This window comes from Halichoerus grypus, chromosome 1 (genome assembly GCF_964656455.1).
Source record: "Halichoerus grypus chromosome 1, mHalGry1.hap1.1, whole genome shotgun sequence".
Classification (NCBI taxonomy): Eukaryota; Metazoa; Chordata; class Mammalia; order Carnivora; family Phocidae; genus Halichoerus; species Halichoerus grypus.
This window is the reverse complement of record NC_135712.1, coordinates 144,016,808-144,042,781: the sequence shown is the minus strand read 5'-3', so window position 1 is coordinate 144,042,781 and position 25,974 is coordinate 144,016,808. Positions and strand designations below refer to the sequence as shown.

General features: G+C 41.3%; 1 protein-coding gene across 2 annotated transcripts; it reads left to right on the top strand.

Annotated features, from left to right (window-relative positions):
• Positions 1-870: 870 nt before the first annotated feature.
• CMTM6 (CKLF like MARVEL transmembrane domain containing 6) lies at positions 871-24,112 on the top strand. Of its 2 annotated transcripts, XM_036078857.2 has the most exons (5): positions 871-1,111; positions 11,041-11,217; positions 15,369-15,467; positions 18,974-19,139; positions 22,419-24,112. In XM_036078857.2, the coding sequence occupies exons 1-4, from the start codon at positions 974-976 to the stop codon at positions 19,109-19,111; spliced, it is 552 nt and encodes a 183-aa protein (XP_035934750.1). In that variant the 5' UTR covers positions 871-973; the 3' UTR covers positions 19,112-19,139; positions 22,419-24,112. The 2 variants fall into 2 exon arrangements, with proteins under 2 accessions (XP_035934750.1, XP_035934749.1); XM_036078856.2 differs by lacking the exon at positions 22,419-24,112 and having other exon boundaries at positions 872-1,111; positions 18,974-21,761.
• The last annotated feature ends 1,862 nt before the right edge of the window (positions 24,113-25,974 follow it).

Here is a 25,974-nt window from a genome sequence, read left to right as displayed (position 1 = left end):
CTTGGCAGGACATTTAGAATGCATTTAATCAAAGACAGAGGGTAGTTTGGGCTGGCTGTATAGACAGCCCCGCAGAGTAGTATCTACTTGTCTCTATTCATTTGAATAAGAGCTTTTGTTCTGTTACCAGGAAGAAAGGGAGATTTGGGGCCACGGAGGAGAGTAGATTAAATATGGAAGTAGGTGGCAGCAGTGGCCCCTCCCCTGTTCCATGGGTTTTGAGGCTCTAATGGAGAGATGGGTTAGAGGCTGAGGTTTGCTGGGTTCATGTTAGCAACAAGGTTGTGAGTCAGACTGTGTAGGTCTGCATTCCACCTACCCTTAGCTGTTTGCCCTTGGATATATTCCACCTCTTGGTCTCAGTTTGCTCATCTGTAAAATGAAAGTAATGATAGTACCTACATTACACTGTTGAAAAAATAGGTGTGCCTGACATGTAACGCAATCAACTTCAGTTGCTAAAATAAAATATAAAAGTATGAGTTTCCTTAAGTTCACACAAAATTAACATATATGACTGCGGGAGTTGGTGCACAAGGAAGAGACAAGTAAACTAAATGGTTTTAACAAGTAAGACTAAAAGGAATTCAGAGAGATGCAGGAGGGAGCAATCCTGAAAGTCCTTTCAGACAATGCACTGCCCTCAAAATGAAACCTAATTTCTTTCCTTGCTCTGCAAGGCCCCTACATTATGTGGACTCTGCCTACATCTCCAACTTCCTCTCCTCTCCTCCCTTACTCGGTCCTTAGGACATGCTGTTCTCTCTGCGTGAAATTTTCTCTCCAGATGTGTAGCAAGTTTGAGGCGTGGCTAAGGCGCGGGGGCGGAGCTAGGGCGGAGGCGGGGCGGGGCGGGGCGAGGCGGGGTGGGGCGGAAGCGTGGGCGGAGACCCAGGAAGTGACGGCCGTGCTGGTGGTCCTGGTGTCGGTGAAGTCCGCGGCGCCTCCTCTGCGGCCACCGCGTTCCTGGGCGATGGAGAATGGAGTGGTGTACGCCCCCACCACGGAGGAGGACCCGGGCCCAGGCAGGGGCGCCCGGAGAGGCCTCGCCTCCTGCTTCTCCCTGGGCCGGCTTCCGTCGCGTCGGCTCGCGCTCAAAGTCTTGCAGCTCGTAAGTCCGCGGCCGGGGTGGGCGAGCCGGGCCCAGGGACAGGGGTCTGGCCCCGGGGCCGCCGGCCTGCGGGCTTGGGAGGCTGCCGAGCTGCTTCTCCTCGACCTGCTTGTTCAGGAAGCGGCGGTTTCCACACACCTAGTTCCTTCTCTCTCGGCTGGAAAGGGGGGCGTTACCTCCCGCCGCCGGGCGGCCTCTCCACCCGAGCCTCACCCCCGCTGGGTCCCCGGTGACGACCTAGGGCCCCCGAGCGTGTTCCGCGGGTCCAGGAAATGCTTCGGAAACCCAAGTCAACCGCTCAGACTTCTTTCACTCTATCCTCTGTTACGACCTTCGTCTCCTCTCCCAGCTGTTACTCTGCATTATCGCCCGAAGTGCCTGTATTTAGATTCCCAAGTGCTTTTTATCTTTCCCTGGTTTCTGTGGTTTTCCTGGCACGAGCCCGTGGGGGGCAGTTTAATTTGTTGGACGAAGTCTTCCGTTACCACGCACGGCATTGAGATGGGTGTTTCCAATAAATTGTCTCCCAAGTGTTTTCTATTGACTGGAAAAGAATTACCTCTGAATGAGCAATATGTGTGTGCGAAGTACACAGAGAAAAGGACAGCTTGTATTTGCATGCAGGTAGCAAAAGTAGGGCATGGTTTACCCCTCTCTGAATTTCACTGAGTTTTAGTTTACTTTAGGCAGTAAAGGTACCTTAAACCTTGTAGTGAAAATATCAAAACATCTTTGGATTTTAATTCCAGTCACGCACATACTGACATACTATGTTCTGTTTTAAGCAATGATGAACATTTTCTGCCAGAGGAAAAATCAGACTGCCTAGAATGTTCCTAAGTTGGTTTTGCTTGTTTTTTTTTTCTTTTTTTTTTGCGTTTAGTCATCTCAAGTAAAAATAGCCAGTTGGTTTCCTTGGGATGAACTTAAATTCTTAGAACTCGGATAACGAGAACTTACATTCTTAGAACTCAGATGACCTACTTTTATTAAATAAAAAAATAGCTCTCAGAAAACTGGCACTACTTCTGGTTGTCAAAATGATCACATCTGGGAATAGTTTGGAAATCACCTGGAGGCAGGTGACAGTGTGGCCTATGGAACCCAAGAGGGTAAGGCTCTCTCTCTCCAGCCTCTTTTTAGGTAGTTCCACCTTTCAGTTGTTACCAGGCATAAGGGGCTCCCTCCTGCCATTGTTCCTTTGTATCATGTGCTCCTTCTACCCAGAGGTGCTCCTTTCTGTTCTTCTCTTGTCAGTTCTAACAGGACTGTTCGATATCAGTGGTGTTCTCTGCAGTGGCGCTCAAATGTTTCTACACAAATAGAAATCTTCAGAACAGAAAAGATTAGTATCCATATCTGAAGTATTCTTGCTGCTCTACAGACATCATCAGTATTGGTGTCCTGCCTGTTAAATCTCATTTGCAGTTGTCTGTTTTTCTTTTCTAATCAGAAATGGCAAAGCTGAAGTAAAATTTCCCATTACCTTATTTGTAGTTTAATAAACTGTAGTTCCATGTCCTTGGAATAGACATACAACCAGAAATTTTGGTGATAGACTTTTTACTTAGATGTGGAGAAGCGGGGGGGATGAATTTGCCTTGCAGGGGTTGGTGGACTGTTCCAGCTTGTTCCCCATCATAAGGAGAAAGAGGGAAAGAATAAAAACTAATGTCTCTTCTTGAAATCCATTTACAGGCTTATCTCGGAGGTACTGCAGGTTGGGTTCCAGACCACCGCAATAAAGCGAATATCACAGTAAAGCGAGCCTAATGAATGTTTTGGTTTTCCAGTGCATATAAAAGTTATGTTTGCACTATACTGTGGTTTGTTAAGTGTTCAATAACATTATGTCTAAAAAAATGTACATACCTTAATTCAAAATATATTTTTTTGAGAGGGAGAGCCGGAGCAGGGGGAGGAGTAGAGAGGGAGGGAGAGGGATAAGCAGACTCTGCACTGAGCGCAGAGCCCGACAAGGGTCTCAATCCCAGGACTCCAGGATTATGACCTGAGTTGAAACCAAGAGTCGGGTGCTCAACAGACTGAGCCACCCAGGCTTCTTAATTTAAAATATTTTATCACAAAAAAATTCCAGCCATTTTCTGAGCTTTCAGCGAGTTGTAATCACTGATCATATCACCATAGCAAATATAATAATGAAAATGTTTGAAATATTGCAAGAAGTACTGCAATGTGACAAAGACATGAAGTGAGCAAATGCTGTTGGAAAAATGGTACCAATAGACTTGCTTGACCCAGTGTTGCCACAAACCTTCAATTTGAAAAATGTTAATTATCTATGAAATGCAGTAAAGCAAAGTACAGTAAAACAGGTATGCGTTTATTTATTTATGGGGAACTTGTAATGTTATAAGCTTTCTTTAATAGAGATTTTAAAAAATATTTCATTATTGCTTTCCATTTTGATTGTTGTCTTTTAGTTCCTGCTTTGTTTGAGTGATGGCCTCTATCTTTTCACAATAGTGTATATTATAGGAGTTACCCAGAAAGTTCCAAGGAAGTTATAATGAAATAAATTAAAGCTGTCATCCAGCCTGGGGCAACAGGCAAAGTCATATTCTGCCTTTAGGTTGTTTTACTTTAGATAACTTATTTTTTTTTAAGTAGATTTTTTTTAAGTAGATTTGCAGAGCTCCAATAAGGAAACTAATGTAGAAACCCATAATCAGAAGAGGTACTTTAATAAGAGACATTCAAGCCCTGTGACATTTTATCCAAAATGTGGTGCATTTCTGTGTTCGGGTATATTATTCTAGACCCATAAATCTTATTAAAGTCTCAAAACCCCAAAAGAGAAAGGAACCTTATTCTAAAACTTAAAAAATCAGACTCTGTGTACTTAGGAAGTTCTTAAGAGTCCAAGGAGATTGAACTGGATTTCCTCCGAGGTTCTTCTCACTAAGAGTTTTACAAATGTCTGAGGCTCTGTGGGGTGTGCTGGTACAGAGCCGAACGCCAAACCAGTGGAGAGCGGAGCCTACAAGCAGAAGGAGAGGTTAGAGATGAAGGAGCATAACTAGCTCTTGAGTTACATACCCCTGGAATTATATAGCTGTGTCTGCTACCATTCAGATAAAACCTTAATTTTGTCAAAGGCTTGTCCAAAACCTAAGCATCCCTTAACTACCATCTGCCCTTCCAGAGCTGAAGAAGAAATACTCAGCTGGGAATGCAATGTAAGGAGTCATCGCAGTCCTAAATTTATGCAGTTTATTTCTTTATCAGTTTATTTTATCCTTGGATTGTTCCTTATGCGCATATATATACACACAAATATGTATATTTGTGTATGTGTGAAGTTTTTGTTGTTATTTTTGAGGGAGTTTGTTTTTGTTTTCAGGGGAAAATTGACATTGGGCAACCTAATTCCTTGCTGGTAAGCTGGTGCAATGATCTGAATATGTGTACAAGCTGACATTGTGTTTATGGTACCAGTTGAATGTCCTGATGGCCTCTCAGTACTGTGATTATAATGACTCTTCAGGCAGACAGTTTGATTTAGAATTCACCAGGGATTTAAATTTATCAAATTATAAAATAATGTTACTCTGTAAATGCCAAGAAACAAGTCACTTAGAAGCAGTTTCTCTTATATTGGTGCTCTATTCATTATTTCAGTGTGAAAATTGATCTGTAAATTGAAATCCTCTATTTTTAACCTTGAGGAAGATCCATAAGGTCAGCAAATTATATCTTTGAACCTTTGTAAGAGTAAATATTTGCCTAAGGCAAGGGAGGCCTAGCCTAACTTCAGGCTGACTGATGGATTTGTTTACTTGGACCTTACATAGGACTACAGGTTTTAGTAGCAAGTTCATTAATTCACAAATTAATTTTGTAGTGGGGCCTTATAATGAATGGCAAGCATTAAAAAGTTCTTTTTATAAGAAATGTTTTAGTAGGAGACTTTAACAAAGACCGATGATGGAGAATTTGTGTTTAATATAAAGACTGTTAATGTTAAGGAAGACGGACGTTTCAGAAGGGGTAGTGAAACTGAAATGAAGAGAGACACAGGGTAGTCACTATCTGAATGTTTAAATCACCAGAACTGTGAGTAAGCCACGTTTTAGTCACTAAGATTTCCCAAATGTGTTGACCCTAGCACATTGGTCTTAATGTAAAATTTAAAAAGGGGAAATGCGCAAAACTCTGATTGTAACTTCAAAAATCCAGTCTTAAGGGAAAACCCACGCAAACATACATAGCTGTAAAATGAGCTTAATAAACAGTGTTTGGGGGGCGCCTGGGTGGCTGAGTCGTTAAGCGTCTGCCTTTAATTCAGCTCAGGTCATGGTCCCAGGGTCCTGGGATTGAGCCCCGCATCGGGCTCCCTTCTTCCTCTCCCACTCCCCCTGCTGTGTTCCCTCTCTAGCTGGCTCTTTCTCTGTCAAATAAATAAATAAAATCTTTAAAAGAAAACAAAAAAAACATTGTTTGGAGCGGGGGGGAGGGGAACAAGCACAAAGTGGGAGTCAGGAGACCTGGGTTTTGGGCCGTGTCTGGCCAGGGTGGGACCTAGCTGTCAGAGATTCGTTCCTCCATCGCCTGTAGTCACAAGGGTGGGAGACTGTGCCCTCCAAGGACCTCCCAGCTCTAAAGGCTTGACAATTCCCATAGTTCTATTTGGGTAAAATTTTATGTCATCAGAAGCAGTCACATTGGGTGTAATGTTGTTAGGTTCTTAACTTAATAGTCAGTAAGCGGTATTTAATGTGAGGTCTCCATGCTACTGAGAGTAAAACTACCAGAAAATAATAATTGAGTCTTTCAACTTTTAACATTCATTATGATTTCCTTACGCAGTGACCTTACCTCTTTTATCCTTAACCACTTTGGTATTTAATGCTGGTGACTACCCATTTCTTGAAATTATTCCTTCCCTTAACTTTTACACTTAATTTTTTTTTCTTTTTTAATACAAAAAGTGTTTGTTTACCAAAAAATATATATAAATTAGGAAATATGATTAAAATCAGCCATGCTTCACCCCCCCCCATCACTGTTTAAATTAATGATTTGGAGTATGTTCACTTGCTTATTAAAGAGTCTTCCTAAGAAGTGTTAGACCCCCTGTGACTTGCTTGTCAGGTGCGAGTTACTCTTTTCCCTCCTACTCAGGCCCCACCCAGTCCTCTGCTCCTCCTGTCTTCTAACCAGCTAAACCAGGCAGGTCATCCCTGTTGCTTTCATCCAAAAGTCCATAGTCCCTGGCCTGATCACCACATAACCACACCCAGCTCCTTAAACATTTCCATCATCACTACCCACTCAGGTCAGTTGCCTTATTATCCCTGTGGGGTTTACCATGCAAATTCTTGCCTTAATGAATCTGTTCTTTTTTGTCCTCCACCTGGAATGTTCTCTGCCTTTCCAGATCCTGTGTATCTCTTAGCCCTGCTTTGAGTCTTGCTTTTCCACTTATCCTTCTCTAGCTACTGTTAGTCCAGGTGGTTCCGAGCATTTTCCTGAGATTTCCTGAATCTACATATAATGGATGGTCAATTATGAGGTGTATTGTTTTCTTATACATTGATCTTGTTGCTCTGTCATTACATGTTCCTATACATATTATAGTGTTGGATACGTAATACCCAAATGCACTTCTTAAAAAAGATTTTTGTAATTGAGGTATAATTGACATGTATTAGTTTCAGATGTGTAACGTAAAAATAGAGTGCTGTGGGAGATTATATAGGAAGGTTCGGAGCATCAGACAGATGGGAGGAGTCAGGAGAAAACTTCATACTGAATATAGTTTGTAGTGCTGATTTTTTGGTCTTAAACTGGGACTAGGAACTAGTAAATGTCCAAACTTGATATCGTACCCCTTTCATCTCTCAGGATGTCCGGGTAGGATCTGCCTCTTAATACTGCTCTGAGGCTTGACTCCTGTTCATAAGTTTGGAACAGGACTGGTAAGGAGGACCCTGACTGCTGCTGGCTGAGCTGGGTCCTGCCCCTTTCTTACTGAGAATAGACAAGCAGTCTGTATCTCTGCAGAAAAGATTTTATCATCATATGGCTTACATAGATGAGCGTTCCTCATAACCTAATTATTGTGATAAGAATGGCTCACAATCAGCTAGTCTCAGACCCCAGTTAGAGCTTTAGGCTGATATCTTCTCACAGTTAATTGGCTTTTGTATACCTGAGGTATATTTTGCAAATTTGTCATGGAGGAACTCCTAAAAAGTTGGATAAGATTTAACACAGAGGCAAGAATAAAGCAAATGGAATATTAGACGTTTAGTATTTTATTATACTGTAGTCATGTAAAAACTCACCCTGTAATTATAATTACAGGAGACTAAGGAAGTACCTTTACACAATGACTGTCTGGGATTTGTCTTGGTGTGTCACTTTGTATCCTATGGTGTAATAATTGGGAACACCTTACCTAACCTAACAGCTGTCTGAAGGCGGTTGTTTGGGATATGTTGGACTATTTTATGTCTTACTAACTTGTAGGAAATCATACCAGTAGGCTCTGTTTTCATCCTTATATGGATTCTTTTCAGTTGTGGGATATATGAAATTTTGTATTAACCAGTTGGAGAGGGAAAAATCCCTTAGAGACCTTCATACCAATTTAGGTTTGACCATTTTTTTTTAAACTTTTTATTTTGAAATAATTATAGATTCACAGGAACTTGCAAAACAAAACATACAGGGAGACCCTCTGCACTTTGTGTATGTGTGTGTGACCTGTGTAGCTTCCTAGAGTCACCACCACAACTGGTCCAGAACCGTCCTATCAGCACAGGGTTCCCTCATGCCACCCCTTTACAGCCACACCTTTCCCCTCTCCCCTGGCCACCACTATTTAGTTCTCCAGCTTTGTAGTTTATTATTTGAAGAATGCTATATAAATGGAATCATGGGGGTGCCTGGGTGGAGCAGTTAAGCCACTGACTCTTGGTTTCAGCTCAGGTCGTGATCTTGGGGTCGTGAGATCGAGCCCTGAGTGGGGCTCCACACTCAGCACAGAGAATGCTTGGGATTCTCTCTCCCTCACCCTCTGCCCCTCCCCACCCAAAATAAATAAATAAATCTTTAAAAACCTAAATAAATGGAATCATGTAGTATGTAACCTTTGAGTTTTGGATTTTTTTCACTGCATAATTTGGACATTCATCTACATTGTTGCATATGTGAAGTTTGCTCCTTTTTACTGCTAAGTAGTATTCCATGGTATGGATGTAGCACAGTTTGCTTAACCAAAGAGGGACATCTGCATGGTGTCCAGATTCCAGAGCTGTTATGAATAAAACTGTTAATGAACATTCATGTGTCGGTTTTTGCACAGACATGTTTTCATTTCTCCTGGTCATATGCAGAATGTGGGGATGCGGTTGCTGGGTCATACAGCAGTGGTGTGTTTAGTTTTTAAGAAATTGCTCGATTGTTCTTCAGAGTGGTGTACCATTGACTTCTGTTTGATGAAAATATTTTGTAGCCTGGCTGGTTCAGTCGGTTAAGCATCCCGACTCTTGGTTTCGGCTCAGGTCATGATCTCAGGGTTGTGGGATTGAGCCCCGCGTTGGGCTCCACGCTCAGTGGGGAGTCTGCTTGAGGTTCTCTCTCTCCCTCTGAGCCTCCCCCGACTCATGCTTTCTTTCTCACTCTCTAAATAAATAGAATCTTTTTTAAAAACGAAAATATTTTGTAGGATAACATTTTTATAATATGCAATGTATCTGCTGATTTTGGTAGCACACTTGTCATTAATATATCTGGTTGCTTTTACTGATCTGAGGGGCAAAATGGCATTTCCCGATAGGCTTTGATTTAGGTCACCAGTCATTTTGATGGTCTTAATGCTTGAAGGAAACTCCCTTGGCTTTCACAAAACCCACACTAACTGCCCAAGTGAACCTCTCTTCTCTCTCTTCCTATTTCTAGAGAAGAGTTAGCCCCAAACCTGGGCCCTGAATCCTATCTATAGAGAGCCTCTTTTCTTCCTTGTCTTTAGACCGACCCATCTTACTGGTTTCTGCCTAAGTATTTAATCATGCTCAGTTCTCTCCCATCTTGGAATTCCCTTCCCTTTGACCTCGTCCACTACTCCCCTATCTGGCCACTCTTCCCACGCTATACCTCTTGACTCTCCTGACTCTCTCCCATTGCTCTGTCTTCCCCTCACTTCCCACCATACAGTACTGTAATCTCAGCCTCCCTGGTTGACTACACTGACATGGGCTTGCTGATGTCACCGGCAGCCTTCTTGTAGCTCAGTCTGATGTCAGTGTCTCTGTGTCGTTCTTACCCGACCTCTGAGTAGCAGTCATTACCCGTGCTTACTTTCTCTTGGTAGAAATACTTTTTCCTTGGCCTGCTACCTCCTTGGACTGCTCCTCCTAATTGTCGTTTGCTGATGTCACCCCCCTGCACATCCCTTAAATCTTGGGTTTGCTCAGAGTTCTGCATAAATCTGGCTTTCCTCATTCTGGGTGATCTCACTGGCCGATGCCCACGTCTTCATCTCCACCCTAGACCTCTCCCCTGAGCTGCAGACCTGTATATCCTTTTGCCTCCTGGACACCTCCCTTAACTCTTTTGCAACCCCCTCATACACAGCACATTTAAAACAATGTATTCTCTTCCCAGCATCCTTGCCTCTTAAAAAAAAAAAAAAAAAGACAAAAGAACCCCGACTCTTTTTCCTGCAGTGGGGCCCCAGTATATTAATACCTTATATACAACAGTGGGAGTGCTGTTAAATCCCACTTGCATTTAATTGAGTTGCCGAATTCACCGGACCTTACCATTGTGCATTCAGTGCACGGCATTCTGACCCATGCCTGTCTGAGCACTTTTGCCTCTGCCGTCAGTTGACTTGGGTTATTCCCACTACTACCAATTATACTTTTTATGGTCAGACATTTAATTAAATATCACACAGACTGAAATTGAGTGGGAAAAGGAATTGTTTTTGTGAAAACTAAGTTGAATGCTTTGGAAAGTCCAGAAAATAAATTACTAAAATATTTGCTGTGGAATTAAGTGAGAGCAAGGTAACTGTAAAGGGCTAGTAAAACCTAGTCCAAATCTAGAAGGATTCTGCCCTCCACTTCTCTAGTGTCCAAGGTCTTGCTCCACTTCAACTAAACATTAGTCTGCAAGTGGTAATTATAGATGATGAAAGTGATTAGTGCAGAAAACATGACATGGAATTCCAATCAGTAGGCTCAAACCCAGAGAAAAGCCCTATTTCCAAAGATTGGTGAATAAACGTGCCTTTTTGCTTTAAGTTAAAGCGTTCACGTCTGTTATCTTGTTTCCTACTCTATTTGTATTGGTCCTGATAAGGGCTTCTGCCGCTTCTTGCCTCTCGCAGTGATCGCAGAACTGTTCTCCATCACCACTCCCCAGCTCACTGTCTTGCCCTGGTTTCTTCCATCAGCTTCCCAGCTGGAAGCCTGAATGTTCGCCCCTTTGCTTTAAAACCCTTAGAACCCAGATTTTTTTAAACTAGTAAGCGAGGACATTTAGATCTAGCCTCCGCTTACCTCTCTAGTCTCGTCTCATCATTTTCGTGCTGCCATCCCCTTCCTTCATACTGGGTGCTTGAACCATGTTGACTGAACTTGCTCTCTCGGCTCAGTGGGGGTGGTGGGATCTCTGCGTGCCTTGAGGTGGGAGGGTGCCAGCAACACCCTGTAATTCCTGGCACCCTGTAATTCCCCCAAGTCTAGCGTTTAGCACTGGGTAGTTAATTATTTGTGTACTTGGATTCCCTTTCAGGCAACCAGATTGTGAAATTCTGTGGAGATGGGGTCCAGTCAGTAATCATGTTTGCCACAGTCTCTACTTTCCAGAGAGTGGAGTGAACAGATGAGTTTTCTGAATACTGTCGGTTTCTCTGGAAAACACTTGAGTAAACAGCTTTGTTTCTTTTGTAGTTGCTGTCCCTGCTGGCCTTTGTCTGTGAGGAAGTCGTGTCACAGTGTACACTGTGTGGAGGACTTTACTTTTTTGAATTCGTAAGCTGCAGTGCCTTTCTTCTGAGTCTCCTCATCCTGATTGTGTACTGCACTCCCGTTTATGACCAAGTCGATTCTACCAAAGTCAAGCAGTCGGTAAGCGTGAGAAAAATAGAATCCCTTTACGAAGAACATGGCTCCTTTGGAATCTTGCGTAGTTTTATTCTTCAGAACAGTGCTGCTTTCAAAACTCCGTAGCACGAGAAGACACTCTCCATGGTTCCAGTTCTGCCCCTGAGCAACTCCATTTTCCCTGCCAAGCAGGGTGGGAGAGGGGGAAAGTGAAATCAGAAAGGGGAAAGGGGGAGACAGACTCGGTCAGGGGTTTACAGCTAATTGGTTTGATCTCATTTACACGAGGTATTTTTTTTTCTTTTTTTTTTTTAAACACGTATTTTTTAAAAACTAGGATTTTTGTCCCTTCTGATTTCTCACTTTTCAGAGCGTCACTCTTGGGTTCTACAGTTGTCCGTTGTGTACCTGCTGGGCGCCTGGCATCAGGCTAGACATTAGAGAGAGTGATGAACTCATGTGAGGTATTTCTGGAGCTTCTCAAATAAAGCACCACATCATGCTGCCTATTTTGTTTTGATTTTTATATTATGAAAGAAGTTATCAGTGAGTGAATTAAGGCACTTGTTGAATTCACTGTTCAGAAATTTCCCTTTTAATGAAAGCACACATGAGAATTTTATTTTCACAGAATCAGTGATGCATAACTTTCTAAAGACAGTCTGCTGGTGCATGTTTTTGAGTATAGTGTGGATTTGTGAGATGACACATGAGATGATTCACATGTTTACTGCACTTAAGAAAGAATTGAGCAGTTTCCTTCTTCAGTAGTGTTGGAACTAAACTAATAGTGGTTTGTGACAAATACATGTCAGCATTGACATATAAAAGCATTCACACCTCTGAGGGAAAAGATACAATTAGGGTGAGTTTTTAACTATTAAGAACGGAGGATAACAAGATCAATACAAAGCAGTAAGATTCTGTTAATTTTTTAAATTAATGCAAAGTAAGCATCGGGTCAGATATTAATATACACCTAAGAGATTTACTTTTTTCTATATACACTTTGGTGCCTTTTAAGTCTGGTGCTCTAAGAATCCATTGCCTTCTTTTAACAGAATATTTTAAGTTTAAAAATTAAAAAGCAAAAAAAGTTGATACCACAACAGTTAAAAAAATAACTTTGAAAACCAGATTGGAGCTGAATCACATCCACCAAGCCTTTGATGAGCACATACATGCAGCTCTTGGTATGGCCGATACAGGACTGGCCCATTACCCTTCCTGATAATAGTTGCTATCAGCACGGACTTGCGCCAGACACTTTATGTACTGTGATTTAGAATCCTCACACCATAATGCTCCATTTTCCTGTTGAGGAAATTTGGGTTCAGAGTGGTTACATACCTTGTCCCAAGTTACACAGCTAGGGTAAAAATAAACTGAGACTGGAACCCAGGAAAGCCCTCAACACTCTGCATTCCATTCTCTGGCCTCCCCCGAATCCTGCTGGTACCAGCGCCCTACCAACTTTTGATGCTCTTGTGGCAAATGTCATCACCTCAGGGATCTCCCTGTAATGATGACAATAGCAGAACCCATTTATTGTATGGAATGCATATTAAGAGGATGCAGAGAATACTTTAGAATTTTTGTTAATTTTATTTGTAATCTTTGTAAATTCTTCCTTTTTACAGAGAGGTATTCGGTAAGATTTTTGGATGAGTGAAAAGTTTAGTAGTATATTTGAGCTGATTGATTTGTAGTTCCAGTGTATAAATTTATATTTTAAACATTAAAGATCAAAACTATTTTTTCTTATCTCTCAATGGCAAAACAGTATCACTGTCCATATTTTAGAAATGTTTAGTCTTTAGTGTTGCATCTGTAATGTTTAAGAACATTGATCTTTTTGACAAGAAACATTGATCTTTTTGACAAGAAACAATATTTTCCGGTTTAATGGTTTAACTAAACTAAACAAAATGTAAAACATTTATTACATCAGAGGAGCATTTAAAAGTAATTAAAAAAAAAACAACAACATTATTTTAGAGTAAGTACTGATCTTAAAATATTGGAGGGGGGAATAAATCAGTCTTTTCATCCTAAAACAGCTTTTGTAAATATTTTACTATATCTCTTTTGGGTCTTTTTTGTCTATTCATAGGTGATTTAAGAGTCATAGTCATATATGCTATACTTTCCACCTAACGTAAGGATTTCATGTTTGTTTAAAAGGTTTAAAAATCACTTTTACTCTCAACTTACTAATGTACTTACATACTTTTTAATGTCAGAGAAGTTTTCTGTTTTACAGAAAATGTTTTGAGAGGGTGGTGGTGGTGGTAATGCCTAGGGAGTGGGAGGAATAAGCTTTTTGAAGGGAGAATCTTTTCTGTTCCGTGCTGTTGGGGCTCAGAGTCTGTCAAGAGTAACAACAGCCAACACTTACGGGACATTTACTGTGTGCCTGGCACTGATCTAAGTGCTTTCTACCAATTAACTCTAATCTTTAGAATCACCTCTGAAGAAGATACTGTTACTACTTCCATTTTGCAAATGAAACTAAGGAAGACAGATGTTAAGTAACGAATTCAAAGTCGTAGAGCCAAGAAGTAGCATGACTGGGATTTGAACTCAGTCTGGTTCTAGAATCCATGTTTCTTGAACACCACATTAGTCTGCCTCAAAATGGTTGTCTTGTTTAATACCTCCTTGAATGTACTCCAGATATTAGTAAATGGAGTTTTATTTGTATGTCACAGATATGAAATAATATTCAAAGGAACAGGAAAAACAGAATATTGCAGAAAAACCACCTCTTTTAGAAGCAAAGAGAAAATCTCTTAATTTGTTTTATAAATGTTAAGTGTACAATTGACAGTATAGGAATTCTGTATTGGATGGGTTATTGATATTAGGTTTAGTGGAGATTGCACTTCAGAAAACCCCGAAAGTATCAGACTTAAAACCCTTTGGAATGGCCATCATTTTACCAGTTTCTCCTCTGAGTCAAGTGTGCATGTCAAGCACTGGTTTCACTTGGCATCTGAGAGGAGCCATACAAGAGTGTGCCTGAGAGAACCCTTGGAAACCCAGGGAGAACTTCATGTCATGAGCTGCATTATGAGGAGATATGGAAGCTTTTGTAGAGTAGATAAACTCATGATACAAGCTCATTTTGGGTTACTCACTTGGAACAATTGGAAGCAATATGTTATTGCAGAAAGCTTAAGTGTCTAGAAAACATACTATTGGCATATTTTATGTAGTTAATGACAGGTGGTTCTTCTGATTCTCTCTTTTCCAGAGTGCTTTCAAAGCACTGAAGTACCCTCAGAGAGGCATAGAATACAGATCTTCCTCGACTTACAGTGGGGTTATGACATCCCAATAAACCCGTCATAAGTTGAAAAGACCCTGAGTCAAAAGTGCATTAATACACTTAACCTCCTAAACATCATTGCTTAGCCTAGCCTACCTTCAGTGTGCTCGGAACGCTTACATTAGCCTGCAGTTGGGCAGCATCATCTACCACAAAGGCTGTTCGATAGTAAAGTGTTGATTCATGTAATTGGATACTATACTGAAAGTGACCAACAAAATGGTCGTGTGGGTACAGAAGGGTTGTCCGCGTACCTGTTGTTTACCCTCGTGATTGGTGGCTGACCCGGAGCTGCTCCCACTGCGCAGCATCACAATGGAGGATCGTCCCACACAGCGCTAGCCTGAGACAGCATCCAGACTCACAGTCTGAAGTACAGTTTCTCCTGAACATGGGACATTTTTGCAACATTTAAAGTGAAATATCATAAGTGCAACCATTGTAAGCCAGGGGCCATCTGTACTTTGAAAGGAAAGAAAAATTTTTTTGTTTCTAGTTTTTGGGGTTTTTTTTGCTGGCAGTAAGATGATTTAATAAACCTTTGGCTTTGATAATTTGATATGTCCTTGAGAAAAAGACACACACACACACACACAACCTTTTGGGGAGCTGCTCTTATTAAAAGATTATCTTGTGATGTACTTTGAATATGCCCTGTGCAAAGTGTGGATAGTGTTCCTTTATAGGGAGGTTAGTGAATTCCTGATTTATGGAAAAGTTAGGAGCTGAAGTATGTAGGTTTGGGCTGTATGAAGAAAAAACTGTGTCACAAAGGTTTTTAAAACTAAAAAACAAAAGTATTTGTTTCATCAACCTAACCATGTTCTTTATGCACACGTTACAGGATTTTTATATTACTATGGGAACAGGATGCGTGTTTTTGTTGGCATCCATCATTTTCGTTTCCACACATGACAGGACCAAAGCTGAGATCGCTGCAACTGTGAGTACCTTGTATTTCGAACCCTTGCTTAGTTTTGTTTCCTTAGAAATATGGAACTTGGAAAGTACTTGACAGGTGATACAATATGGGAGAGTAGTTTATCTTGTAATTTTTTAGTGTAATTTTGAACAGAGGACCTAAGAGCAAATAAATAGGATAGCCTTAGAAACCGAGAACCTGTCTTTAGACTTTAGAATAAAAACCCATTTACTCCACATATGAACGTGTCACTGCTAATGGAAGTGATAGAATTGACTTTATTATCCCGTACTTTTCTACTTTGCAGTCCAGCAAAAATATACCTACATGCCAGGTGCTGTTCTAGGTGTAGAGAATACACAGGAGAAATGATCCAAGGGTTCAGCCTTTATAATAAAAGAGATAGATAAGTAAATGTCTTTATCTGAAATCCTTGGGGAGGGGGCAGTTTTGTTTTGTTTTGTTTAGAATTCAGAATATTCTGGTTTTTAGAAAGATAATCTTGCACATATCTCAACTTCAGAGGCCCTGGGGCAGCACCCTATACTCCAACATGTTAATATTTCTGAAGCATGAATATTCACAGTAAAAAGGGTAAAGACTGTAAGTAGTTTTACCTCGTGCCACTCTTGAGCCCAGTAAATTATGAAAACTTTCCTTTTGTAGCTTTCTGGATTTGAGAATTACAAATCAAGGATCATGCACCTGAATTGGTACCAGTGTTGTGAACGTGAATAACTGATAACTGAGTAACAAATCCTCTTGCACGTCAGCTGGGTTCCAGTTAATCCTTGGTTCATGACAAAACTGAAGTTATAATTAATTGACTTGTCAGCTAGTAGATCATTAAAACTACTTTTAATTACAGAACAACTCAAAAGGAGTTCAGAGCCTTGCATGGTTCTATCTACCTGTTCATGTGAGCACAGTTTATTAGCACACGTGTAAAACATGTAAAACAAAACAGAAATTAAATTAATGCTGAACCTTGACTCATTCCAGCAATAAGTAATATTTCTGCATGGGCACATGAACCAATGGGTACATGAAGAGAAATGTCAAAGTTTTAATAGACCCTTCGGTTAATTTCAGTTTACATACCTATTTTTGTTGCGGAGGAGTATTAATAAGGATGATCAGTAAAATGTTTTGCGGTGTGGAAATGTATTACTATAAAATCCTTGGAGGGGGGCACCTGGTTGGCTCAGTCAGATGAGCGGCTGACTCTTGGTTTCAGCTCAGGTCATGATCTCAGGGTTGTGAGATTGAGCCCTTGCCTTGGGCTCTGCACAGCGGGGAGTCTGCTTGAGACTTTCTCGCTCTCCCTCTGCTCCTCCCCCAGCTTGCTTGCTCTCTCTCTCTCTCAAATAAATAAATAAATCTTTAAAAAATAAAATAAAATCCTTGGAGGAAGTGAAATAGAGTTGAGGAAAGTTGAGTTGAAGGGGGCAAGAGAGCATGGCATGAAATTACCAGCTATTAAAACAGAGCTTATTGGTGTGTGACAATAAGGTGATGTATTAGATTAGTGCAGTATTTAGATTTCATTGGATATATTTAAGAGTTAATGGTAGTTTAAAAACTCAGTATTTGTAATATGCTGGAAATTACCTTTTGTAACTATTTAAATTATGAAAAAATTTACAGACTTAAGTGAGTGAGGGAATCCATTTAAAAAAAAATTGTGAAGTATGTGAGCAAAAGCTCTGGAAGATCATTTGTCTGGATGATATGGCATAGAGGGCGCTGCTTGGACTAAAGCTCTCGAGGGGGTTAGGGATGACTTCACAGACAGGGTGACGTCTGGTCTGTCCTTAGAGCATGTAGTATGTTTGCCGGGCAAATAAAGGGATAGATGCCATCAAGCCAAAATGAAGACTCCACAGGGGAGAAGTGACTTGGGTTTGGAGATGTGGGATTGATAATTTAAATGGAGGTTGGATGTGTTGGGGCTGTTGGGGTGAAATCATGAATTTGGAGTTGAGTTTGCTTTACAGTGAGATGAGGCAGAATGCATATTCTTTAGGATAGAGGGGTTGGGTGTGAAGGGGCAAGAAACTGGAGCAGACGACAACAAAATGTTAAAAATCTAGAACAGGGGCACCTGTGTGGCTCAGTCTGTTAACTGTCTGCCTTCGGCTCAGGTCATGATCCCAGGGTCCTGGGATCGAGCCCCGCATCGGGCTCCCTGCTCAGCGGGGAGTCTGCTTCTCCCTCTGCCTCTGCCTGCTGCTCTCCCTGCTTGTGCTTGCTCTTTCCCCTTCTTCTGTCTGTGTAAAGTAAATCTTTAAAAAAAAATCTAGAACAAACTGCTGGTTACCAGAGGGGAGGTGGGTGGGGGGATGGGTAAATAGATGATGGGGATGAAGGAGTGACTTGTTGTGATGAGCACAGGGAGATGTATGGAGGTGCTGAATCACTGTATTGTACACCTGAAACTAATATTATGCTGTATGTTAACTAACTGGAATATAAATAAAAACAAACAATAATAAAAATCATGGAGAGATGGGGTGTTAGAGGTGGAAGGGACTTTAGCCATTACCTACATAATTTTCTCTTTTAACAGAGCCGTTCTTTGGCCTCCATTCCTTTAAGGGTTTTGCTAGTGAAGATCTCTTCTTGACAGAATTCTCAGAATGTTTGATCATATGTTAGAAGAGTACAATGAGGAAGTGATTTAAAGGAAGAGGAAGTAGGTAGTGGTGTCATGTTGCTGTGTCATTATTACAGTGTGACAGTTAACTGGAAAATATTTTTTAGGTAATTTAACCTAAAAGTATCTTCAAAATAGAATTTCTGTTGATCAGTGGATATTGATTACTTCTTGCCATTGTCACCTGTGCTCAGCTCCCTACTCACTCATTTCCCTTACCTCCTCTGTGGGTCAGTCTAACCATTGCTAATAATCTTGCGTTTTGTATCATTTTATAGGATTTTGGTTTTCCTCTATTAACCTTAGTTTCACAGATTGGCACCCCACACATACATATGCACACACACACGTAAGACAGGATATCTCTGTTTTGGGAAACTTCAACTAATAGCCATTATTCTAGAATTTCTTTTTGTAACATCTATTTTTTTGATGCCCTTAAAAAGTCTTTTATTACTAAGGTTAAAAATAATGTATATAAGATAGGGGCGCCTGGGTGGCTCGGTCAGTTAAGCACCTGCCTCCGGCTCAGGTCATGATCCTGGGGTCCTGGGATTGAGCCCCACATCGGGCTCCCTGCTCCGCGGGGCGTCTGCTTCTCCCTCTGCCCCTCCCCCCACTTGGGCTCTCTCTCTCTCTCTCTCTCCCTCCCTGTCCCTCCCCCCGCTCATGCTCACTCGCTCGCGTGCTCTCTCTCTCTCTCTACACTCTCTCTCTCAAATAAATAAATAAAATCTTTAAAAAAAAAAAAAGAATGTGGATTAAATTGATGAATCATCTTGCTTGTATAAAACACTACCAGAGCCAAGTAGGAAATGTGAGATTATATTCCAAATCTGTCATATAAACCCTTGTTCTTTTTTCTCCTCAGGTGTTTGGATTTCTAGCAAGTATTATGTTCCTGTCTGACGTTGTCATTATGTTCTGTGAGAGACGACAGGAGTCCCAGATGAGGAAACCAGAGGCTACCAGGAGGGCGGGGCCCCTCACAGAACCCCTTAATGCTTAAGGACTTTGGGGACTGCGTGTTACATAAGGTATTGACTGGTGCCTGAGCCCTGGCTGCTTGTGTAGAATTTGTGTAATTGTTAAACCACTTCTTTTGGAGAGCAAGGGGAGGGGCAGGAAGGCAGTTTTATTAACATTGGCCTGTGTGTCAATCACCACAAATTAGGCCAGAAAGTTTTTGGGCTTAAAAAAATTTTTTTTAAATAACAGTTAAAACTTCTGTCACATGAAATGGTTCTGTTTTTGTTTTGGAGGTGAGGACAGTTGTTTCTTTAAATCACATAGCTCAACTGATGATAATTTATTCTGTCGTTGTTACTAGGCCTAGCTTTCAAATTAAGGCTGCACAGCCAGCATGATTAAGTTCATCCATTTAGAAATTGTTTCATTTTTAAATTAATTTGCTTAGCCAGGATTTTTTTTTTTTTTTGATGATCAGATAAAATTTAATGTATATTTAAGAGATTACTATTTAAAATATTGGTCTAGATTTTTTTTTCCCTTAAAAATGTAATACCCAGGCTTTACTGTATCTCAGCCTTAAAATTATATTGTTACATTTTAGGATAATAACTCTTTCTGAGACCCTTCATAGCCTGATAGAAACTGTATGGGAGGTGTTGGTATTTTATATGTATAAAAGCAACAACATCAGAAACATGTTTTTACTGCACTTTGGTGGTGGTTGATAAGCAAAAAAAAAGTTTATATACCACACAGAAAAATGGAAGAAACTCTCATGGCTAAGGACCAAAGATAAAGAAGATACACTTTTTGCACAATACAGTGAAAGTAATTATAAAAACAGGCTTCAACCACTTACCACTGTCTGAAGAGGGAAGTTCATACTATGAGTTAGAAATCGGTCCATTCCCTTACTGGCATATGGTTATTTCTACTGAAGTTAATACAGCTCTGCAGGTCCCATTCAGAGTTTTCTTTGAAGCCTCTCCTCTTTTTAAAACCCCAGCCTTTGATTTTTCATCTATTTGAGATTCTCCCTTTTCTGTCTCTTTATCCACATGGTCCATACACTGCTTCATCACCCAACAGAGGTGAGCCTCTAGCTGTGACTCTTGCTTGATGGCAGTGGTCTTTAGGTGGTCCAAAATTTGGGGCCCTTTTAATTGCATAGAATATGTAGCAGGATCTTTAGGGTTCTTGTTCCCACATTGGGCATTACTCTAACTTCTCTTTGGGGGAGCGCTTCTTAAGAAAGTGAGCATCTAGCAAATCCTGCCCAGGTTAATACTGATGATGGTGTAAGGGAGTAGTCTACCCATTCTCAAGAGACACTTCCTAACTACTTCTGATCATTTGGGAGCATTGTCTCTTGCTGGCAGGTTGTCTTAGACCCAGCCAGACAAGGCACTCAAGACAGGACCTTTCTGACCAAGTGGTTCACAGAGTAGACCTCTCTTGTCCTCCTCTTGGATTTTTGACTCAGGACTCTAGAGTTAAGGCAATGAGCCCATGCGTCAGGTACTTCAGGACTTTGGTGGAGGTCTCCTGGGCTAGCTGGGCTGGGTTATCTATTGGAAGGAGCGGAATTATGTTTCCAGTGAGACAATTTAGTGACCCTGTCCTTTTTAAATTTCTCATTTATGTGTTGTCGATGTGGCGAATGTGGTGCTCAGAATTCATTATGGCCAGACACAGCTTCTCCTGTCTTTACTGACTCAGGACCTTATCCCTCTGTACCAGAGCTCGGGTGCGAGCTAGTTCTGGTGGGTAGTCACCACTGCCTCCTCCCTGGGAGATAATGAAACCGCTCACTGATGCTGTCGTTACTGGGCATCCCATCCGAGAGAGGAGAAATAGCCTGCGTCTGGGCTCCAAGAATAGAGTGGTGCAAAAATAACTCACTTCTGGTCGGCAGGTTCTGGAATTTCCCATCTAACTGTACCACTGTCATTCGAAATACCATCGAGACCCAGCTGGGTTTCGCAGCAAATGGTCTGGGCTATCTCAGGGGCCTCCCGCGCGCATGGACTTAGTTGAGGTTGATGGACATGTCCCCGCCGGCCTCACACATGGAGCGCATTGACATTGAGCTTCAGCTCTGCTTGCTCTGAGGCTTTGCTTCCATTTGTTTCATTGGAGCACAGGTGGGCCTCATAGCTACCACTTAGTCCTTCCCCTGTCGGGAAGATCATATATGCACTAGTACTTTTGGTCACTCTAGAACTTCTCTTCATATTGTTTGTTATGGGACCCATGATCGATTAGCCTCCCTCTTCTGTTGTAGAAGGAATGAGAGGAAAAAGACCATGTGGAAAATAAAAAGTTTTCAAGGAGAACTTGGGACCAAAACCCCTCCTATGTCCAAAACAGGGCACACTCAATAAACTGAAAGTTATCATAATTTTTTATTAACAGCCATGTTAGACTTAATTTGTTATATTTTGTACAAATAAACTGTTTAGAGTGCTTCTTAAAAATTATAAGGGAAATGCACATACAGTATAAAAATTTTATAATTGCTGTACTTAAATTATGTTCTGTTTGGGGACTGGAAAATGTATTTTTACATTGTTTATAGCCAATTGCTTTTGTATTTATCAATTTAAATCCTGCGTGTCTTTTTTTTTTTAATCTTGCTCAATGTCAAATTTTGTAGTCTTCTTTTTAAATAAATCCATTTTATTGTCTGCCTTTGTAGTTGTTTCATTGTTACTTCAGAAGCCTGATGCTCAGGGCGCCTGGGTGACTCAGTCAGTTAGGCGGCTGCCTTCAGCTCAGGTCATGATCCTGGAGTCCCAGGATCCAGCCCCACGTCAGGCTCCCTGCTCAGTGGGGAGTCTGCTTCTCCCTCTGCCCCTACCCCCTCTCCTGCGCGCACTTTCTCTCTCTCTCTCTCTGCCTCAAATAAATAAATAAAATCTTAAAAAAAAAAAAAGAAGAGGAAGCCTGATGCTGAGATGAAAACTTTCTCCAGACTTCTAGGAGTTGGCTCTACAACCGTGGTAAGTCCCTGTGTAGAACACTGAACTGGGGGTCCACCCAGGTGTGGGGCACAGGAAACAAACCCTCTTCCTACCCAGGGGCCGCCCCTCCCATTGCCAAGATGGAACACATCTTCAAACGGTATTTTTAAGGAGCCATATAGGAAAAGTCACAAAGCAATAAACACCTTGAAATACTTGCAAAGAAGCATATTGGGACTCTCCCATCACATCTCTCGATGTGGCTAAACAATGCTAAAAACAAAATAGGCACATTCTCTTTCAGACTGTCCAGTGACTGGGAAAGTGTGAAGCAAAACCAGGGTGGTTCTGGTAAAGCTGCAATCGTTTGTGTCATTGCAGAATTCCTGCCTCTGGTCTGGACGAGAAGAACAAGATCTTTATTGTCATCAAGAACTCCCTGGAATTTGTACATTCTTCAGAGTTTTGTGTTTTGTTTCGATAAAGAACATTGTGTATCAATGTGCAGTCAACTTCGAGGAGCAAAAATGTAATTTAAATAGGTCTTAACCAGTAAGGAAAATGTCTTTCCTAAGAAGCCCGGGTAGGGCAGTTCTGTGACTGGTCAGAGTTCAGTGACTCAGTGGTATTATCAGGGGCCCAGACTCTTTCCGTGTTTTTCTGCCCATCCATCTTCTGCTGTGAGTTTTTATCTTGCTCATGATGCACAATATGCATCATGATGGTGCATATTGATGGTGTAGCAAGATGGAGGCAACATGTCCAGACATCGTCCACTTGCACGACAATGTCCAAAGGCCCGAAGGGAAGAGATTGTGTATTTCTCTGTCCCGAAGGTGTTCCTTTTTCCCAGAAGCCCCTCAGTGGACTTCACCTACTTGCCTTCTACTAGAAGACTTTAAATGCCCATTTCTAAATCGCTTACTGACCTGGAGAATGGCATTACTGAAGAAATGGCCTAAAGTAATCCAGATTCCTCTCCTTCGATGGGAACACCCTTGGAAGCATATAGCCTTCCATTACCCGAACAGATTGGTTCTGTAGCAGGAGAAGGGCCACTGGCCTGGGGTTCAACAGTGTCTGTCATAAGCAGGTTGAGGATCGGGCCCCAGCTAGGGGAAATAAAATTCCCATTTAAGAACATTTCGCAGGCCTGACTACCCCAAAACAATTTAAAATAGAAAAACTAACGGTTTTGATGTCTAGACTAAATTATAGTTGTACAAGTAATGGTACCATAGAAAATTGGTTTAATAAAAGATGGTAAGTATTGTTCTTTTCCTGAGATCTTCACTTTTAATTGTGGAACTACGTCAAGCACCGGAAGTACGGAAGATAATACCCTGTTGTAGACACCACCCAACTTTAGTAGATCTTAACTTTTTACCAGATTTTCTCGAAAGGTCCTTGTTTAAAACAGAAAATGAAGTTTCACTTGTGAAGTACCACCACCTCGAATTTTGCTCTTTTTACTTTTCCAAAGGCAAACACTGCCTTGAATTTGGTGGCTATCTTTCCTGCTTTGTCGTCTGTGCTCTCTATAGAGATGTACCCATAAGCAATGTATAACATGGTATCTATGCTGTATTTATCCTTTTACAGATGGCTTTCTTCAGTCAGTAGTATTTTGAAATGTATCTGATACATGCAGCTCTAGTTCATTCATTTTAACTACTCCTTGGAATTCCATTGAATGGATATGCCACAAATTACTTACCTCTCCTCTGTTGATAGAGAACTTTTTTTTTTTTTTTTAAGATTTTATTTATTTGCGAGAGAGAGAATGAGAGACAGAGAGCGTGAGAGGGAGGAGGGTCAGAGGGAGAAGCAGACTCCCTGCTGAGCAGGGAGCCTGATGTGGGACTCGATCCCGGGACTCCAGGATCATGACCTGAGCCGAAGGCAGTCGCTTAACCAACTGAGCCACCCAGGCGCCCGATAGAGAACTTTTAATGTGGTTTATTTTTGACCGTTTCAACCAGTGTTGCAGTGAACAAACATATTTGAACATCTCACGCATATGTGCAAGAGTTCTATGTAGAATGTGTACTTAGAAATAAAACTGTTGGGTCACAGGTTGTGTGCAATTCCGACACGGTGAAATATTTCCAAATGGTGTCCAAAGTGGAGACTTCTCAGCAGGGTACGGGGGTGCTTGTTTCATTATTCTTGTCTTGCACTGAGTGTTAGTTCGGCTGGACAGTTCTGAGCTGGGATGGAAGTGGTCTCTCATTTGATTGTACACTCTCCTTATTACTGGTGAGTCTGATCATCTTCTCATTTGGTTGTTGACCTTTTAGGCTTCCCCACATCAAAGAGTTGCTCGTTCATATCCTTTGCCTTTCTTTCACATCGAGGTTTTTTTTTTTTTTTAACTCATTTGAGAATTTTTGACATATTATGGATGTTATCCTTTGTTAGTAATAAGCCTTGGAAATATCTTCTCAACGTCTGTATATTTTAACTTCACGTCTTTGCTTATTGATTCTTGTTACCTCAAGGTCAGAGATGTTCTCTGCTTTCTAAAATGTTTAAAGATTTGCATTTTATATTTAGTACTTGAATGTACCTTGATTTCTGTGTGTGGTGTGAATACCACATGCCATCTGATTTCTCGTGTTAGCAAGTGACTCTTTGCTCCTCTAAGAGACAGAGTTCCCTCTGTCATTTACCAGGTTTATGTATATGTGTGGGTCCAGGGCTGGCTTTCTTGGGCTGTTTTTCTATACCTAGGCTAATACCACAGTCTTGATAAAGTGTTAATATCTAATAAGTTCAAAATTGTTCTATTCTTGGCACTTTTTAAAAAAGATTTTATTTACTTATTTGAGATAGAGAGCACGAGCGGGTTGTGTGGGGGCAGAGGGAGAGGGAGAAGCAGACTCCCCACTGCAGCCTGATGTGGGGCTCAATCCCAGGACCCTGGGATCATGACCTGAGCTAAAGGCAGATGCTTAACCAACTGAGCTGCCCAGGCACCCCTATTTTAAAGACTTTTTTAAGAATAGTTATAGGTTTGCAGTAGAATTGAGAGAAAGGATACAGAGGTACTCCACTTTTTACTCTAAAATTTTAAGATAGGTTTGGCAAGTTCCATAAAAAGCCTTCATTAATTTTTTCTTGGAATTGCATTGAATTTATAGATTAATTTTGGGGGAAATGATTTATCATTAAACTTCATCATGAACCTAGAATCTCCACTGATTTGGGTCTTTTATTGTTTTTCAGTAAAGTCTGATGGTTTTTTTTTTTTTTTAAAGATTTTATTTTTTTGACAGAGACACAGCGAGAGAGGGAACACAAGCAAGGGGAGTGGGAGAGGGAGAAGCAGGCTTCCCGCCAAGCAGGAAGCCCGATGCGGGGCTCGATCCCAGGACCCTGGGATCATGACCTGAGCCGAAGGCAGATGCTTAACGACTGAGCCACCCAGGCGCCCAAGTCTGATGGTTTTCTTCATAAAGGTCCTGCACGTCTTTTGTCAGATTTATCCTAGATACTTTATTTCTGCAGGTTTCCAGAATGGGATCTTTATTCTAAAAATTACATATTCTGGTTAGAATAGTGGGATGGGATTGTGATAGATTGTTATTGATCTTGAATCCAGCACTGTTGCTGGCATCTCGTTACCTCTGAGAATTTTTGGATTCCTGTAGGATGTCTCACATCCTGGATTTATTTGTGTCCTCGTGTCATTTAACCTGTTCCTCTCTTCCCTGTGTTTCCTCTAACTGAAAGAGAGCTCTAAAGGCTTGCTTAAAATCAGATTAGTCTTTTCCTTTACTTAAGGTTTTCTGGCGGGTGATGCTGTGGACTTCACCAGGCTCTCGAGCAGGCCTGCACTAACTGTACCCTTTGTGGTTGGGGGGCTGACATCGGATCCCTCCCACCATCAAGGTTCCGATCAACTTTGTAGTTCAAGGTTTCCATCCCTTGACAT

Bases quoted from the DNA above. Each gene is read 5' to 3' on its own strand.
- CMTM6 (XM_036078857.2), top strand. From the start codon at position 974: ATGGAGAATGGAGTGGTGTACGCCCCCACCACGGAGGAGGACCCGGGC. The intron at 1,112-11,040 runs GTAAGTCCGCGG...TTTCTTTTGTAG, and splicing joins CGCTCAAAGTCTTGCAGCTC to TTGCTGTCCCTGCTGGCCTT. The intron at 11,218-15,368 runs GTAAGCGTGAGA...CACACGTTACAG, and splicing joins CTACCAAAGTCAAGCAGTCG to GATTTTTATATTACTATGGG.